The 17,075-nt window shown below is 47.9% G+C and overlaps 1 protein-coding gene across 3 annotated transcripts in view; it reads right to left on the bottom strand.

Annotated features, from left to right (window-relative positions):
- dalrd3 (DALR anticodon binding domain containing 3) overlaps positions 1–15,432 on the bottom strand; it is a 42,842-nt gene extending 27,410 nt beyond the window's left edge. For all 3 annotated transcript variants that reach the window (XM_070895711.1, XM_070895712.1, XM_070895713.1), the window contains exons 1-4: positions 15,245–15,432; positions 9,463–9,764; positions 5,308–5,603; positions 378–430 (exon numbers count right to left, since the gene is read on the bottom strand). In XM_070895711.1, the coding sequence (XP_070751812.1) occupies positions 378–430; positions 5,308–5,603; positions 9,463–9,764; positions 15,245–15,418 (825 nt within the window). In that variant the 5' untranslated portion in view covers positions 15,419–15,432. The remainder of the gene's footprint in view (positions 1–377; positions 431–5,307; positions 5,604–9,462; positions 9,765–15,244) is intronic.
- Positions 15,433–17,075: the final 1,643 nt, after the last annotated feature.

The raw sequence follows: 17,075 nt of genomic DNA, 5'->3' as shown, positions 1-17,075 counted from the left end.
GCAGCGCATTCCAGATCACTATAACTCGCGGCATTTTTTTTTAAAACGTGCGCGCGTACCCAGTATCACGGAGTTTACAGGACAAAACTATTCATAGTTTAACACCGAATGGCAGTGTCGAGAGCTGGTGCAGAAACATGAAATCTCACAGCAGGGAATTCTGTTCTGGGAGTGATGCTGAATCAGCAGAGGGAGCTTTACGATGTATCTAACCGATGCTATACCAAACTTGGATATGCTTTGTGCTGATACTAAATGTTATAAGGAGAAGTGTTGCACTGGCATCCCTCAGCAAGCAGACGTGTAGATTAGAACAGGAAACAATGGGGAACATTTCAGCCTTGAGAATCAGCAGAGTAGGCTATGCTTATACTGACCTGTAAGACTGTGTGTTGGAGCTCTGCTATCTGCCTCAGGGCTTCCTCCTGCACTGTACAAAGCAAAATCAATTATACTCGTTTAACATCTGAAAATGCCACCAAGTAAATAACGTTCCTAGCTCCTATACAGAAAGAAGTCTGTGCCTCAGTTATTGGCTTATTATTTTAAAATGATCCACTCAGTATACAGTGCCCCAATCATATCTCCATTTTAAAAACAGACCACAACACAGCATGCATTGAATAGCTTTATGTCACTGAAAGACAGACTGACTTGCCTTTCTATAGCACCTTTCACGATCCCTGGCATCCCAAAGTGCTTTGCAGCCAATTAAGTACTTTTTGAAGTGCAGTCACTGCTGTAATGAAGGAGACGCACAGGCAATTTGCACACAGCAAGCTCCCACAGACAGCAATATGCTAATGATGTTGATTGAATGATAAATGTTGGCCAGGATATCAGGGATAACTCCCCTGTTCTTCATTGAAATAGTGCCCTTGAGGTCTTTCCTCATGCTCTCTGAGCTTCAAAAAGTTTATATTTTCTCTCAACTTTTCTAGGTCTTTATGCTCTCTCTGTTTCTTTCCATAAAGCTGTTCAACTCCTTCAAGCACCCGGTTTTTCACCAATACTTTTCACCCAAGAAGGTAGTTGGTTTAACATCTCAGACTGCACCTCCGACAGTGCAGCCCTCCCTCAGCACTGCACTGGGAGTGTCTGCCTAGATTTTTGTGCTCAAGTCTCTGGAGTGGGTCTTCAACACCGAACCTTCTGACTCAGGCGAGAGTGCTGCCCACTGAGCCACAGCGGACACTGTGCTGGTTTACATTGCTGTTTCAGAGGAAGTAATAGGTAAGTTTAAACAAAATGTACAATCTACCACATTTACAGTTACATATTTTATCGGTACTTGAGAAAACTTAAAGGCTTGTTGTCTGATCTTCTCTCGCCTTCATTTCTCCTTGCTGCAGCTATCCTTGTGTTTTTTTATTTGGACGCAACCATGGTTATTGCTCCTTTGACTGCCCGTTCTTGTTCCATCGAAGCTCCAATTACACAATCCTATATCCACATCCTCACTGTCTTGAAATCAAGACTTAGCGCACTGTTTCCTACTCTTTCCCAGGATCTAAAAACGGGAACTCCCTGCCTTGCCCCAATCTATATCTCCTCCAAACACCTGCAGGTTTTAAAAGCTAAACTGGGTTTCACCTAACCCTGCTTCTAGATGTACCTCACTGTCTAGTCTCTTGTTTCAATCATGGTGCTGTCCTGCACAAAGAAATGTGTCCCTTCATCTGAAATTCTCAACTTAAAGCTTAAGCCACCACAACTTGATGCAAATGAAGTTTAATGTAACAGCATCAGAAGTGTAGATAAGATTTACGGTATCGATCACAGTTTGAGTTGAGTTGAGTGTACAATAATACTGCCTAGGAGACAAGAACTTGCATTGATATAGCGCTTTTCACGACCTCAGGACATCTCCAAGTGCTACAGCCAATGACATGCAGTCACTGTTGCAGAGAAACGCGACAGCCAATTTGACCACAGGAAGGTCCCACAAACAGCAAAGAGGTAAATGCCCAGATAATGTTTTTTTTTCAAAAAAAGTGTCAGCTGTAACTCAGTTGGTAGCACCCTCATCTCAGTGCTGAGGGAGTGTCGCACTGTCAGAGGTGACGTCTTTCGGATGAGACGTTAAACCGAGGCCCCATTTGCCCCCTCAGGTGGGCGTAAAAGATCCCATTGCACTACAATATTTCGAAGAAGAGCAGGGGAGTTCTCCCCGGTGTCATGGGCCAATATATATCCCTCAACCGACATCACTAAAACAGATTATCTGGCCATTATCTCATTGCTGTTTGTGGGAGCTTGCAGTGCGCAAATTGGCTTTTGCGTTTCCTACATTACAAAAGCGACAACACTTCAAAAGTACTTCATCGGCTATAAAGCGCTTTGGGACGTCCTGAGGTCGTGAAAGAGGCTATATAAATTAAAGTCTTTCTTTTGGTGTTGTTTGAGGGATAAATGTTGGCCGGGAGAACTCTCCTGTTCTTCGTCCGAGTACCGTGACAAAACTGTAACACAATCGTGACACAGGAAGTGAGTGTGACAACAGGAAATGCACACTGACCACACAGTGGACAGGTAAGAGAAACACTTCACTGAGTAGTTCCATGAGCGATTCACTATTATAGATAGCTATAGGATGGGCAATCACATGCTTCCTCGAACACATTCAATCCTTTGGCACATTTGTTCGACCACATCTGATTGGGACAACTCCTCTCAGAACGTTGACTCCCAACCACCCTCATCCCAACCCTGACTTCCAAACCGCAGAGAAATGTGATTAAATAAACGTGAAAACAGTGCTTAAAGTTTCCTGTATTTGCACAATAATCCTTTACATAATCTAGGTTTTCTACTTCCTGCACTCTGCCCTTTTACAGATACAAAACCATTAATGCTGTGTTTCAGCTCCCTCTTTCCAAGAACACGATGTCTACAAATTCTTCATTCACCCGTCGATCAAAGAAAGCCAGCGTTCTCCATGACATCGCCCGTCTTCGCCCCTACCTCAACTCATCCGCTGTTGAAACCCTCACCCATGCCTTTGTTACCTTGAGACTTGACTATTCCAACGCACTCCTGGCTGGCCTCCCACATTCTACTCTATGTAAACTAGAAGTGATCCAAAACTCGGCTGCCCGTGTCCTAACTCGCACCAAGTCCCGCTCATCCATCACCCTGTGCTCGCTGACCTACATTGGCTTCCGGTTAAGGAACGCCTCAATTTTAAAATTCTCATCCTTGTTTTCAAATCCTTCCTAGGCCCTCGCCCCTTCCTATCTCTGTAACCGCCCCCCCCCACCACCACCACCAAGAGATGTCTGTGCCCTCTTGAACATCCCGGACAATAATCACTCAACCATTGGTGGCCGTGCCATCTGTTGCCTAAACCTCCTTCCAAGACATTCCTTAAAACTTACCTCTTTGACCAAGTTTTTGGTCACCTGCACTTATTTCTACTTATGCGGCTCGGTGTCACATTTTTTTATCTCATGATACTCCTGTGAAGCGCTTCGAGACATTTCATTACGTTAAAGGTGCTATATAAATACAAGCTGTTGTTGTTGTTGCACGGTGAAGAGCAATTACACCACCTAGCCTTAAGGGACACAGGCCTCTCTCCTCGAAGGGAGGGACACAAACCTACATTCTATTTATATCATTTCTGACATTGCCTGATGCTGCAGATTGGTTTAATATATCTGGGGCTCTAACTTGTAGAAACCCATCAGTGTGGTTTATAGACTTCAAATCAAACTACCAAGATCCATATGAGTAGAGAGTGGCTTATCTGCACAGATGGATTGGCAAATATCGAGCCTTGTTGCAAATGTCAAGGGGGACAGCAGCATTCTGGTTATGTTACTGGATGAGTAATCCAGAGACATGATTTCAAATCCCAGCACAGCAGCTGGGGCATTTAAATTCAGTTAATCAAATAAATCTGGAATAAAAATAACTAGCATCAGTAATAGTGACCACGAAACTACCGGATCATCATAAAAACCCATCTAGTTCACTAATGTCCTTTAGGGAAGGAAATCTGCTGCCCTTACCCAGTCTGGCCTATATGTGACTCCAGACCCACAGCAATGTGGTTGACTCTTAACTGTCCCTCTGAAATGCCACTTAAAGAAGACAGCTCACCACCACCTTCTCGAGGGCAATTAGGGATGGGCAATAAATGGTGGCCTTGCCAGCGACGCCCACATCCTGAGAATGAATTAAAAAAAGCCTTGGGAATCAAGTGCGAAACTGAAACCAAACTGGGAAGGCAGACAGGCTTGCTCCTCCAGTCCAAAAAAGCCTTGCATTTATATAGCACCTTTCACGGCCTCAGGACGTCCCAAAGCACTTTACAGCCAATGAAGTACTTTTGGAGTGGAGTCACTGTTGAAAATGCGGCAGCCAATCTGCACACAGCAAACTCCTACAAACAGCAATGTGATATTGACCAGATAATCTGTTGTAGTGATGTTGATTGAGGGATAACGGTTGGCCGGGACACTGGGGATAACTCCCCTGCTCTCCTTTGAAATAGTGCCATGGGATCGATCTTTTACGTTCACCTTGAGAGCAGATGGGACCTCGGTTTAACGTCTCATCTGAAAGATGGCACTTCCGACAGTGCAGCACTCCCTCAGCACTGCACTGATGTGTCAGCCTAGATTTTGTGCTCAAGTCTTTGCAGTGGGACTTGAACACATGACCTTCTGACTCAGGTGAGAGTGCGACCCACTGAGCCCTGGCTGACACACCAATGGCCAGTCTGTACAATTTACCCCTCTATGGTTTCGAGCAAGAATTCCTGACAAAGATTGGTGGCAGTGGCTGACCCTGGTTTCTTTAATTATGATACATGGAGACTCCACTCCAGTGTGTGTGTGAAGATTAGTCTGCCTCTATGCCCGCTTTTCAGTGCAATCTCCATTATCCCACCTGCAAATTATTCATCAGAAGTTTCACAGGAAAAAACGTGCGAGTCACAAATCATGTGTGTGAATATTCTTACGACATCACTAACAGAAGCACACACACGCACAAGATGGCGCTATACAGGAACAGTCATGTGACTTTGCCACATGATCCTTTTATTGTACTTACATCAGTAGTTGCAGTACATCAGTAGCCCACTAGGGAGAGCAGTAGTCCACTAGGGGGAGCTCTATTACACTGCAGAACTTAAAAAAAAATATTGGCTTGTTTTTATTGCCATGTCGAAGATATTGCTGTACTTTACATGCATAAACCCTTATCTTCCACTTTCTGTTATTCGGGGGAGAAAGGGGTTTCACTGCAGTTAATTGTGTTCTAATTCTAGCCTTAAACAAAAATAAAGTCGGGACCTACCTAAAGCCACGTCCAAGTTGGCATCGTAACCTTCTAGCTCCTTCTCTTTCACAAACTGTCTTAAATGCACCTTGAACAGCACATCTTTAGGCAGCACTTTACGTGCCCGATCTGACGGGGCCTCAGACTGCCCGAGCTGCGTGTAAACCGACTCTGACAGAATCTTCTGGAAGTCGGAAACTCTTTCCTCGGCGGACGTGGTTTGTAGGGTGGACGCCCAACTGACTCTCAGTAACTTCAGAAAGGTGCAGACAGCAGTGTTTTGGGGAAGGTTTGGGGTCGCATGCACTACCCAGCTAACGGGAGAAAAACAGGGAGAGAAATTCAGTCAACAAAAAAAAACACAAAGCTGTAGCTACACAAAACATTTCTGGCCATTGACTTTCTGAAACACAAGCTCTCAGAAACTTATAGCGACCTCAAGGTCATTGGTGTCAATCAGCGGAAATACCTTTTTATAAAAATTAGATACAAAAATGTGCATTTGTATAGAACCTGTAATGTAGTAAACACCCCAAGGTATATCAGAGGAGAAACAAACACTGAGCATAAGAACATAAGAATTAGGAGCAGGAGTAGGCCATTCGGTCCCTCATGCCCGCTCTGCCATTCAGTAACCTCCATCAACCTGACCCCGCCACCCTGCACTGTCCCCCAGTCATCAAGATCCATGATGCGGCCCTGGACAACGTGGACCACTTCCCATACTTCGGGAGTCTATTATCAGCAAGGACAGACATCGACGACAAGGTTCAACACTGCCTCCAGTGCGCCAACGCAGCCTTTGGCCGCCTGAGGAAAAGAGTTTTCGAATTTCAGGCCCTCAAAAGTGCCACTAAGCTCATGGTCTACAGGGCTGCAGTGATACCCGCCCTCCTGTATGGCTCAGAGACGTGGACCATATACAGCAGACCCCTCAAATCAGTGGAGAAATACCACCAACAATGTCTCCGCAAGATTCTGCAAATCCCCTGGGAGGACAGACGCACCAACGTTAGCGTCCTCGATCAGGCCAACATCCCCAGCATCGAACACTGACCATACTTGACCAGCTCCGTTGGGTGGACCACATCGTCCTCATGCCTGACACAAGACTCCCAGAGCAAGCGCTCTACTCAGAACTCCTACACGGCAAGCAAGCTCAAGGTGGGCAGAGGAAACGTTTCAAGGACACCCTCAAAACCTCCTTGGTAAAATGTAACAGCCCCACCGACACCTGGGAGTTCCTGGCCAAAGACCGCCCTAAGTGGAGGAAGTGCATCCAGGAGGGTGCTGAGCACCTCGAGTCTCGTCACCGAGAGCATGCAGAAAACAAGCACAGGCAACGGAAGGAGCATGTGGCAAACCAGTCCCACCCACCCTTTCCTTCAACGACTGTTGAAGGAAAGGGTGGGTGGGACTGGAGGGGTTTAGGAAAGGAGTTCCAGACGTAGGGATGAGAAAGCTGAATGCTCTACCACCAAGGATTAGTGCAGAGGGATCGGAGGTAAGATTCAGGGAACCAAAGTGTACGAGCTGATATAGGGCGGGACGGGGTTTCAAGGGAAGGTTAGGCCAAGGTGGTTTGTCAGAGAGTACAGGTTGGACCTCTGTGTCCGGCACCCTCTGGACCTGACTGGTGCCGAAACAGAGAATTTTCCGGACCACGGGAAATCACGCCTAGCCTAGTCTTAGCGGTACAAAAGCAAAATACTGCGGATGCTGGAATCTGAAATGAAAACAGAAAATGCTGGAAATCTCACTGGGTCAGGCAGCATCTGTGGAGAGAAAAGCAGAGTTAATGTTGCAGGTCGACGACCTGTCGACAGCGCCCGGGTTCCTGTGTGTGTGTGGGTGCGCACGTGCTGGAAGCCTGTGGGCGGTTCCCTCAGTAAGCACGCACACACTCACTCACTGACAGCCTCTCCCAGTGGTGCTTAACGCGCTGGTTGGTGCTTTTTTTTTTTTAAACGGAGTGTTTACAGACAACGACTAAATGCTGTGCAGTGGCTTTCTGTGCAGAACGCTTACGGGTTATTGCCCATAACTGTGTATAAATCCTCCTCTCCCTCAGGCCCAACTAATGCCAAACCACGGTTGTTTCCGGACCAGTGAGGTCCAACCTGTATTTTGAATTCAATGTGTGATTGAGAAGGACCCAGACGATGTACGAGCGGGACTTGGTGCTGGACAGAATGCAGCCGGCAGCGTTTAAGATGAGTTGGAATCTGTGCAGAATGGAGTTTGGAGGGCCACCATAGGAGAAGTGGAGGTTGCAAATAACGAGAACAAGGTTGAGGGTCTTGGGTGACATTGCGGATGTAGAAATGTACAGTCTCGTTGGTCAATAGGATATTTAGTTTGAAGGTCCTCCATGGACTGAAAAGGACACCCAAAGTTGCACACTGTCTGACTGAGACACAGCAAGCAACCAGGGAGGGGGATAGAGCCCGAGGCAAAGGATAGTTTTAGATACAAATGTGTCTTGAAGAACCCTTAAAAAGTAGCAGGGCAGGTCGATAGGATAGTTAAAAAGGCATATGGAATGCTTTCCTTTATTAGCCGAGACATGGAATACAAGAGCAGGAGGTTATGCTTGAACTGTATACAACACTAGTTAGGCCACAGCTTGAGTACTGCGTACAGTTCTAGTCACCACATTACAGGAAGGATGTGATTGCACTAGAGAAGGTACAGAGGAGACTTTCGAGGATGTTGCCAAAACTGGAAAACTTTAGCCATGAGGAAAGTGTGGATAGGGTGGGGTTGTTTTCGTTGGAACAGAGGAGGCTGAGGGGAGATTTAATTGAGGTGTATAAAATTATTAGGGGCCTAGATAGTGTAGGTAGGAAGGACCGGTTTCCCTTAGCAGAGGGGTCAAATAACCAGGGGGCATAGATTTAAAGTAGTTGGTAGAAGGATTAGAGGGGAGATGAGGAAACAAATTTTCTGCGCAGAGGGCTGTGGGGTTCTGGAACTCGCTGCCTGAAAGGATGGTAGAGGCAGAAACCCTCATCACATTTAAAAAGTACTTGGATATGCACTTGAAGTGCTGAAACCTAAGGGCTACGGACCAAGAGGAGGGGAGGGGGGGGGGGGGGGGGGGGATTAGGCTCAATAGCTCTTTTTCGACCGCCGCCGGCATGATGAGCCGGATGGCCGCCTTCTGTGTTGTAATTTTTCTATGATTCTCTGAATCTGATTTCCTCCCTTCTTCACACCAACTCTTTTGAGGTGCAGTTCCGTGGGCACTGGCAGTTCTGCAGCCTTGTGCACTGTGTCAACTAATACAACACATGCCGGGTATAAGTCCTCTGATAGTGTCCAAAACATTTGCAAACAATTCACCGTGGCATTTCAATCCAGTCGTTGACCATTTCAAATGTATTAACCTATTTAAATGGATTAAAATTGCACAGGATGATTGCACCAAAGCATTGATTAATGCACAATGAGGAAATAAAACTGCCTCAATTTATCTTGGGAGTGTTTTAAATATTAGTGTCTGCAATGGGGCTCCTGACTTATGGGGCTGGATTTTCAGGTCTTCTCCGCTCCGTTTTTCGCCCCGGAGCGGCGGTGGTGAGGTGTTTTGAACAGGCGGTGAATTTCCAGCGCCCCCTAGCAAATCCTCGGGTCTGGTTTTGTGGTGGCGTGGAACAGCATTGCCCGGAAGAGCTGCACCAGTGTGCAACGCCCCTGGTCGTGACACCGGCACGAGTTTGAACTCCTGCCCGACCCGTCCGCCCCGATGCGCACCCCGTACTGACCTCCTGGGAAATCAGGCGGTCCAACTTCACTCCTAAGGGAAGTGTGATTGTTTTTACTTTCAATTTTTTTTTGCGATTTGAGTCGTGTTGGCGTTGACAATGCTTTGGGAATATTCTTGAACTCCTGCCCAACCCGTATTTTTTTCCGGTTCTCCCCTCCACCCCTCCCAGGCCTCTCTCGAAGTGCTCCCGGCCCGGCTCTTTAGCTCGGGAGTTTTCCATTCTAGCGCCATGAGAGGTGTACAACGCCCTTCCTTAGCGCTGCCCAAACTGAGGCGCAAACTATTCCCGGGGCCTAACTTTCCCAACGCGCCGCCATTATCACCCCCAAAACATCAATACCTACTCAGCCCCCACAGAGCGGAAGCGCTCGCCGGGGAGAGAAGGTTATGTCAGTAAAACTCACCCTTGTTGCCGCAACACTTCGGCGAGGTGGTCCGACAGTAGGATGGCTCTCAAGTGACCAACTGTAAGCGACTCCGGTGCCCTGTTCCCCTGCAACGGCGCGCAGTTCAGAACCACGCACCTCTTCTTTGCCGCCACGGCCTTCGTGGGTCTGGTGTAGAGAGGGAGGTTGCTCAGGACCTGTTTGAAAAGGGCAGGATGGTCCAAGCGAATCACCAGCCCGGCACCTGTCTGCTCGCAGCTGTGTATGTAGAGGCTGTGGCGGTACTCGCACACCAATCTCTCGATGTGATCTTCAGGAACCTGAAACCATTTGAAGCTGTTGTTATTTACAATTTTTTTTTGCATCTCAAAAAGGACAATTAAAAAAAGAACAGAAAATGCTGAGCAGGCCAGTCGGTATCTACACCAGAAAAGATAGGCTAACATTTTGAGAGCGGTCAACTTTGAAGATTATACCCAAACTGAATACTCGTCTTTGCTTTTATCTCGAAGCACCACGGGAGCGTTATCAAAAATAATTTGACACCGAGCCACATAAGGAGATATTAGAAACATAGAAATCTACAGTGCAGGAGGCGGCCATTTCGGCCCATCGTGACCACGCCGGCCGACAAAGAGCCACACGGCCCTGTCGGTCAGCAGCCCTGAAGGTTACAATAAATAATGACGGACAGGTAAAGAGCATCCGGCCCAACCAGTCCGCCCCACACAACTGCGACACTCCCTTACACCGCAACATTCTACACTCCACCCCAACCGGAGCCATGCAATCTCCTGGGAGAGGCAAATAAAGATTAAAAACTCAGGCCAATTGGGGAAAAAAATCTGGGAAAATTCCTCTCCGACCCAACCAGGTGATCAAAACTAGCCCAGATCATCACCTTGGCCATATTCGATTCCCTGCAGTACTTACCATAGTATCTGCGCCAGCCAACAAGAGGTTATCCAGTCTAATCCCACTTACCAGCTCTAGGTTTGTAACCCTGCAGGTGCACTTCAGGTGCCCATCCAAGCACCTTTTAAATGTGATGAGGGTTTCTGCCTCTACCACCCATCCAGGCAGTGAGTTCCAGACCCCCACAACCTTCTGCGTGAAGAAGCTTCCCCTCAAATCCCCTCTGAACCTTCCACCAACCACCTTAAAACTATGCCCCCCTCGTAATTAGGGCAGATGACCAACAGCTTGGTCAAAGATATAAGAGCGTCTTAAAGGAGGAGAGAGAGGTAGAGAGGTAGAGAGGTTCAGGGAGGGAGTTCCAGAGCTTAGTGCCCAGACAGCTGAAGGCATGGCCAGCAATGGTGGAAGGCTTACAATCGAGGATGCGCAAGAGGCCAGAATTTTAGGAGTGCAGAGATCTCGGAGGATGGTGAAGCTCGAGGTGGTTACAAAGATTGGGAAGGGCGAGGCCATGCAGGGATTTGAAACCAATGATAATTTTAAAATCGAGGCGTTGCTTAACCGGAAGCCAATGTAGCTCCGCGAGCACAGGGGCGATGGGTGAACAGGACTTGGTGCAAAACGAGGCTGAGATCAACTTTTACTTTATTTTATGGTTGAAGGGAGATCAACAAATCTTTGAACCTCAGTCCCCATTACATATTGCTTCGGCAACCTGCAGTGCAGCCTGTAGAAGTAAGCTTTGGGGCTCCACCATGTGGCTGGTTTGGTAAGTGCACCTCACCGTACAGATCAGAAGGGCTTGGACCGAGTGAACGTGTATCTGCTGGGAAGGCAACAACCAGCCTCAGTATCCCAGGAAATGGGTGGGATCAGAACGTCTGGAAAATCAGCTGGGCTTTTTGTTCCTGAATGATGTGCAGTAATTCTTGCTGGACAGGAGTAACCTTGTCTGTGATGCACCCACAGGCTGAATTGCTTATGGACACTCGCTCATTTTCTAGATTTACTTGCAAAGACTAGACACTTTTTTTGTGGGGGGGCGGGGGGAGGAATGTTTTAAATTCCAAAGCCTGTATTGTGAAGAATTATGACTTGCAAGCGAGCAAAGAGGTGTATTGCTGTCAATGGCTCTGACTCAGTCCCCTTAAGAAAACGAGCAATTGAAAACTCAAAGAATAGTACAGCACACAAGGAGGCCATTCGGCCCATTGAGTCCGTGCCGGCTTTTTCGAAGTGCAATCCAGTCAGTCCCGCTCCCCCGGTTCTTTCCCCATATCCCTGCTATTTTTTTCTCCTTCAAGTATTTATCCAATTACCCTTTGAAGGCTACTATTGAATCTGTATCCACTGCCCTATCAGGCAGTGCATTCCAAATCCTAACCACTGCCTCATGTCGTCTCTGGTTCTTTTGCCAATCATCTTAAATTTGTGCCCCCTGGTTATCGACCCTTCCATCATTGGAAACCATTTCTCTTTATTTACTCTATCTAAATCCTTTATGATTTTAAACACCTCGATCAAATCTCTTCTTGGCCTTCTCTGCTGCAAGGCGAACAACCCCAGCTTCTCAGTCGATCCACCAAACTGTAATCCCTCATCCCTGGATCCATTCTAGTAAATTCTGTATCCTCTCCGAAGCCTTCACGTCCTTTCTAAAGTGTGGTGTCCACAATACTCCAGCTGGGGCCGAACTAGTGTTTTATTTGTAACACAAAGTGCCTTAGGTTTAGAGTTCACTGTTTCTATCATGCCCTCATTTTGGGGAGCGGGCAGAGAAGTGGAGCGGAGTCCATGATCAGATCAGCTATGATCTTATTAAATGGCGGAGCAGGCTCGAGGGGCAAAATGGCATACACCTGCTCCTATTTCTTAGGTTCTTTTTATTAAATGCCTTAAGTAAATCCACTTGTATCTGCTAAAAACTGGGCAGAATTTGTAGCGACAAGTGTAATTTGGTGATGCTGCTACCATCCTCCATAATGGTCTATCAGACACAGCAGTACTTAAAACATTTTTATTTAAAAGAGAACTATCATAATAAAGCATTTTGAAAACGTGCTCTGCAAAACATTATAAGCTGATTACACTACCTCTTCTAATACAGCTGTGGCTCAGTGGGTCGCACGCTTTACCGAGTCAGAAGGTTGTGGGTTCAAGTCCCACTCCAGGGACGAGAGCACATAAATCTAGGCTGACACTCCCAGTGCAGTGCTGAGGGAGTGCCGCACTGTCGGAGGGGCCGTCATTAGGATGAGACGTTAAACCGAGGCCCCGTCTGCTCCCTCAGGTGGATGTAAAAGATCCCATGGCACTATTTCGAAGAAGAGCAGGGGAGTTATCCCACGTGTCCGGGCTAATATTTATCCCTCAATCAACAAAACAAAAGCAGATTATCTGGTCATTATCACATTGCTGTTTGTGAGAGCTTGCTGTGCGCAAATTGACTGCCGCATTTCCCACATTACAACAGTGACTACACTCCAGAAAGTACTTCATTTGCTGTAAAGCGCTTTGGGACATCCGGTGGTTGTGAAAGGCGCTATATAAATGCAAGTCTTTATTTCTCTTCTAATATATTATAAAGGTTTGACAATTTATCTGATCCGAGAGCCCAGACACAGTCCCAGGTGTTTTCTGCACCTGCCGAGGGATGGAATAAGATAGAATTTCACCATAAAGACTGGTTAGCCCCTTCTATCGCACTCTTGCTGATTTACTTCCAATTCCGTTGGCTGACTTTCTGCACACCCCTCTTCCCACAATGCTTCTTCCTGCCACTGAAGGCACTGACTTGGACTGTGGTACAGTGCGACGGATCAAACAGAGCCCTCCAGTATCTCCCCTCAGTGCCCATCCTTCACATGTGCACCGACACGGGGGACTGATTTAATGTAGGCTTTCTGTAGCCCACTGACAGAAGTTCTTGCCCAATGTCTGCATATGCCCACTTACCAGCAGCAGGATGAAGCCTGCTTTATGTTTTTTCTCCTCCTTTCCCAGCCTATGGGTGGAGCACAAGTGTAACTCGTAAGCATTAGGAGCAGGAGTAGGTCATACACCCCCACAAACCTGCTCCGCCATTCAATAAGATCATGGTTGATCTTCGGCCTCAACTCCACCTTCCCACTCTATCCTTCTATCCCTTGATTCCCCTAGAGTCCAAAAATCTATTGATCTCAGCCTTGAATATACTCAAGACACTCAGCATCCACAGCCCTCTGGGGTAGAGAATTTCAAAACTTCACAACCCTCTGAGTGAAGAAATTTCTCATCTCAGTCCTAAATGACTCACCCCTTATCCAGAGACTGTGCCCCCTAGTTCTGGACTCTCCAGCCAGGGGAAACAACCTCTCAGCATCTACCCTGTCAATCCCACTTAGAATCCTATATATTCCAACTCAACTGCTGCCCTGAATGGGATCAATTAATTATCTGATGTTAGCTGGAGTACCTTACTGGAACTTTCTGGTCTGTATGGATTCAGATCACAAAGGGCAGTGTGTTTACCCACCATTGGAAGCAGCCCTGGACTTAAATCACAACCGTGTATAACCTGTGTAAGACAGAGTAAGGCTGCCTCACCCAAAATAACTTTCCCCACTACTTTCCAAAGGAGTTGAACACACTTGCCTACTCAGCAGCCGCTACGATTTTTGCTGCTGTCTAATCCAATCATTTAATGTCGTGAGGGACTGATTTTAAAATGCCATGGTAATAGCACGTAACATTTTGCATAGAAGATGCTCAGTGCAACCAATGGGTTGGAGGTGCCTCAAACGGCAGTACTTTTGGGACATTTAGGAGTAGTGCGGTCTCATTTTGTGCCCAACAGCAAGCGGCATTAACTACACAAAGCTGGTTCGGCTAAAAAGATCATTGCGCAAGAGGCCATTTGGACCATTGTGGCTGTGCCGTCTCTTTGCGAGGGCAAATCCAAAACTAATCCCAATGCCGCATGAGCTCTCCATACCCCTGCATCTTCCCATACATCACATATCTGTACAATTCCTCCATTTTAAAATGCCTCTGCCTCAACCGCTCCATTTGGCGACACATTCCAGGCTCCAACAAGCCGCCGTGTAAATACATTACTCCTAATCCTTCTCGCGACCCGTCAATCCCCCCCCCCCCACCCGGAGGAAGCAAGCCTTGGGAACAGGAGGAGGTCACTCGGCCCCTCGAGCCTGTTGCACCATTCAATGAGATCACGGCTGAGCTGCAAGAATTCACTCTATCCAAAATCTTTGTGATTGCAAAGAAAGAAAACTCTTAAATCTTCTCTTTAGCCTTCTCTGCTCCGGTGGAAATAATCCCAAATTATCTTAAAAAAGACATTGCCTTTCACGAACTCAAGATGCCCCAATGTGCTTTACAGCTAATGAAGTACTTTTGTGAAGTGCAGGCACTGTTGTAATGTAGGAAACACAGCAGCCAATTTGCTCCAACAGCAAGCTCCCACAAATGGCAAATAATCAGATTAGTTCTGATGATGTCGCTTTTACATTCACCTGAGAATGGTTTTAATCTCATCCGAAAGAGGCAGGCTCCGATAGTGCAGCGCTCCCTCAGCACTGAACTGATGTGTCAGCCTAGATTTTTATGCTCAAGTCTCTGGAGTGGGTCTGTGAACGCACAACCTTCTGACTCAGGAGGCGAGGGTGCTACCCACTGAGCCACAGCCGGTATCTCGGTCCTTGCCCGTGACCACCCGCTACAAAGGAGTGACCATTATCGATAAGGAGTGACCAACAGGCACAGCGAGGGGCATTGCTCGATGGGGTACCCCATTCGCAAGGCCACCCTTTGGCATCTCCCTTGGCGCAGCCTGCCTCTGACCCTTGCCCTTTGACACCCCACCCTTTCCTGCGGCCTTGCCCACCTGGCCCCGCCGGAACAGTTTGCCGAGGGCCCCTCGGGGCGCGATCCAATCCCGGCCGCGCAGGTTGCGGCCGCTGCTCTCCTTGAACCAGAGACGGGCGGCCGAGCGGCCCAGCGCCCCTTCCAGCGCGGCCGCACAGCCAGCGAGGCTGAATCCCGGACCCGGCCGCTCCATCCCCGGCCCCACAGCACCGCTTCCGGGTCACCCGACCATTTCCGGCGCCGGTAACCACGGCAACCCAATCAGTCACTCACCCACCGTCCACAGGGTCTCCCACTGACATCCTCTCAGTGCAAAGTCAAACCCCTTTTTAATGCATTTTAATTCTCTGCCACAAATAATGAACCTCCATCCCTCTGCACAGAATCATAGAATCACAGAATGGTTACAGAACAGGAGGAGGCCATTCGGACCATCGAGCCCGTGCCGGCTCTCTGCTAAGGCTTGGATTTATATAGCGCCTTTCACGACCACCGGATGTCCCAAAGCGCTTTACAACCAATGGAGCCATTATCATAGGCAGTCCCTCGGAATCGAGAAAGACTTGCTTTCACTCAAAGTGAGTTCTCAGGTGGCTGTACAGTCCAATACGGGAATTACAGTCTCTGTCACAGGTGGGACAGACAGTGGTTGAGGGAAAGGGTGGGGAATCTGGTTTGCCGCACGCTCTTTCCGCTGCCTGCGCTTGGTTTCTGCATGCTCTCGGTGACGAGACTCGAGGTGCTCAGCGCCCTCCCGGATGCTTTTCCTTCACTTTAGGCGGTCTTGGGCCAGGGATTCCCAGGTGTCGATGGGGATGTTGCACTTTATCAAGGAGGCTTTGAGGGTTTCCTTGAAATGTTTCCTCTGCCCACCTGAGGCTTGTTTGCTGTGTAGGAGTTCCGAGTAGAGCGCTTGCTGAGGGAGTCTCGTTTCGGGCATGCAAACAAGGTGGCCCGCCCAACATAATGCACAGAATCATAGAATGGTTACAGCACAGAATGGATTCCTTATAGAGGAGCCCACAATACAACCTGAAGGATCAAACCTTCCTCGCAAACAGTGGACAACCATCAAACCGCCTCGGAACCGGCCACAGGAGATGCTGCCACCTTCTTCATCGGTGGAAGATTAAAGCATTCCCATCGTGCGACTGTGGAGCTCCTAATCAGACCCTGGAGCACATCATTGAGCACTGCCCTCAGAGGAAATTTGCAGGCAGCCTACAAGATACCCACGCTGTTACACTGGAAGCTTTGGCCTTGATATCCGACTTGGGTATTAACATCCGATTTGCTTTGCTACTATCATACGAAAGAAGAAGAGCACAGAAGGAGGCCGTTCGGGCCATCGAGCCCGTAGCAGCTCTTGGCAAGAAAGACTTGCATTTGTATAGCGCCTTTCATGACTGCCGGATGCCCCACAGCGTTTTATCGCCAATGTAGTACTTTTGGAGTGTAGTCACTGTTGTAATGTAGGAAACGCGGCAGCCAATTTGCACACAGCAAGCTTCCACAAACAGCAATGTGATAATGACCAGGTAATCTGTTTTTTTGGTTATGTTGATTGAGGACACGGGGGTAACTCCCCAGCTCTTCTTCGAAACAGTGCCACAGAATCTTTTACATCCAACTGATGGCAGACTAGGCCTCGGTTTAACGTCTCATCCGAAAGATGGCACCTCCGACAGTGCAGCACTCCCTCAGCACTGCACTGGAGTGTAAGCCTAGATTTTTTTTGTGTGCAAGTCCCCGGAGTGGGACTTAAACATTCTGAGTCAGAGGCGAGAGTGCTCATCATCATAGGCGGTCCCTTGTATCGAGGATGACTTGCTTCCATGCCAAAAAGAGAT

The sequence above is a fragment of the Pristiophorus japonicus genome, chromosome 12, assembly GCF_044704955.1.
Source record: "Pristiophorus japonicus isolate sPriJap1 chromosome 12, sPriJap1.hap1, whole genome shotgun sequence".
In the NCBI taxonomy this organism is placed as follows: domain Eukaryota; kingdom Metazoa; phylum Chordata; class Chondrichthyes; family Pristiophoridae; genus Pristiophorus; species Pristiophorus japonicus.
The sequence above is the reverse complement of the archived record's forward strand: the minus strand, read 5'-3'. Positions and strand labels throughout refer to the sequence as shown.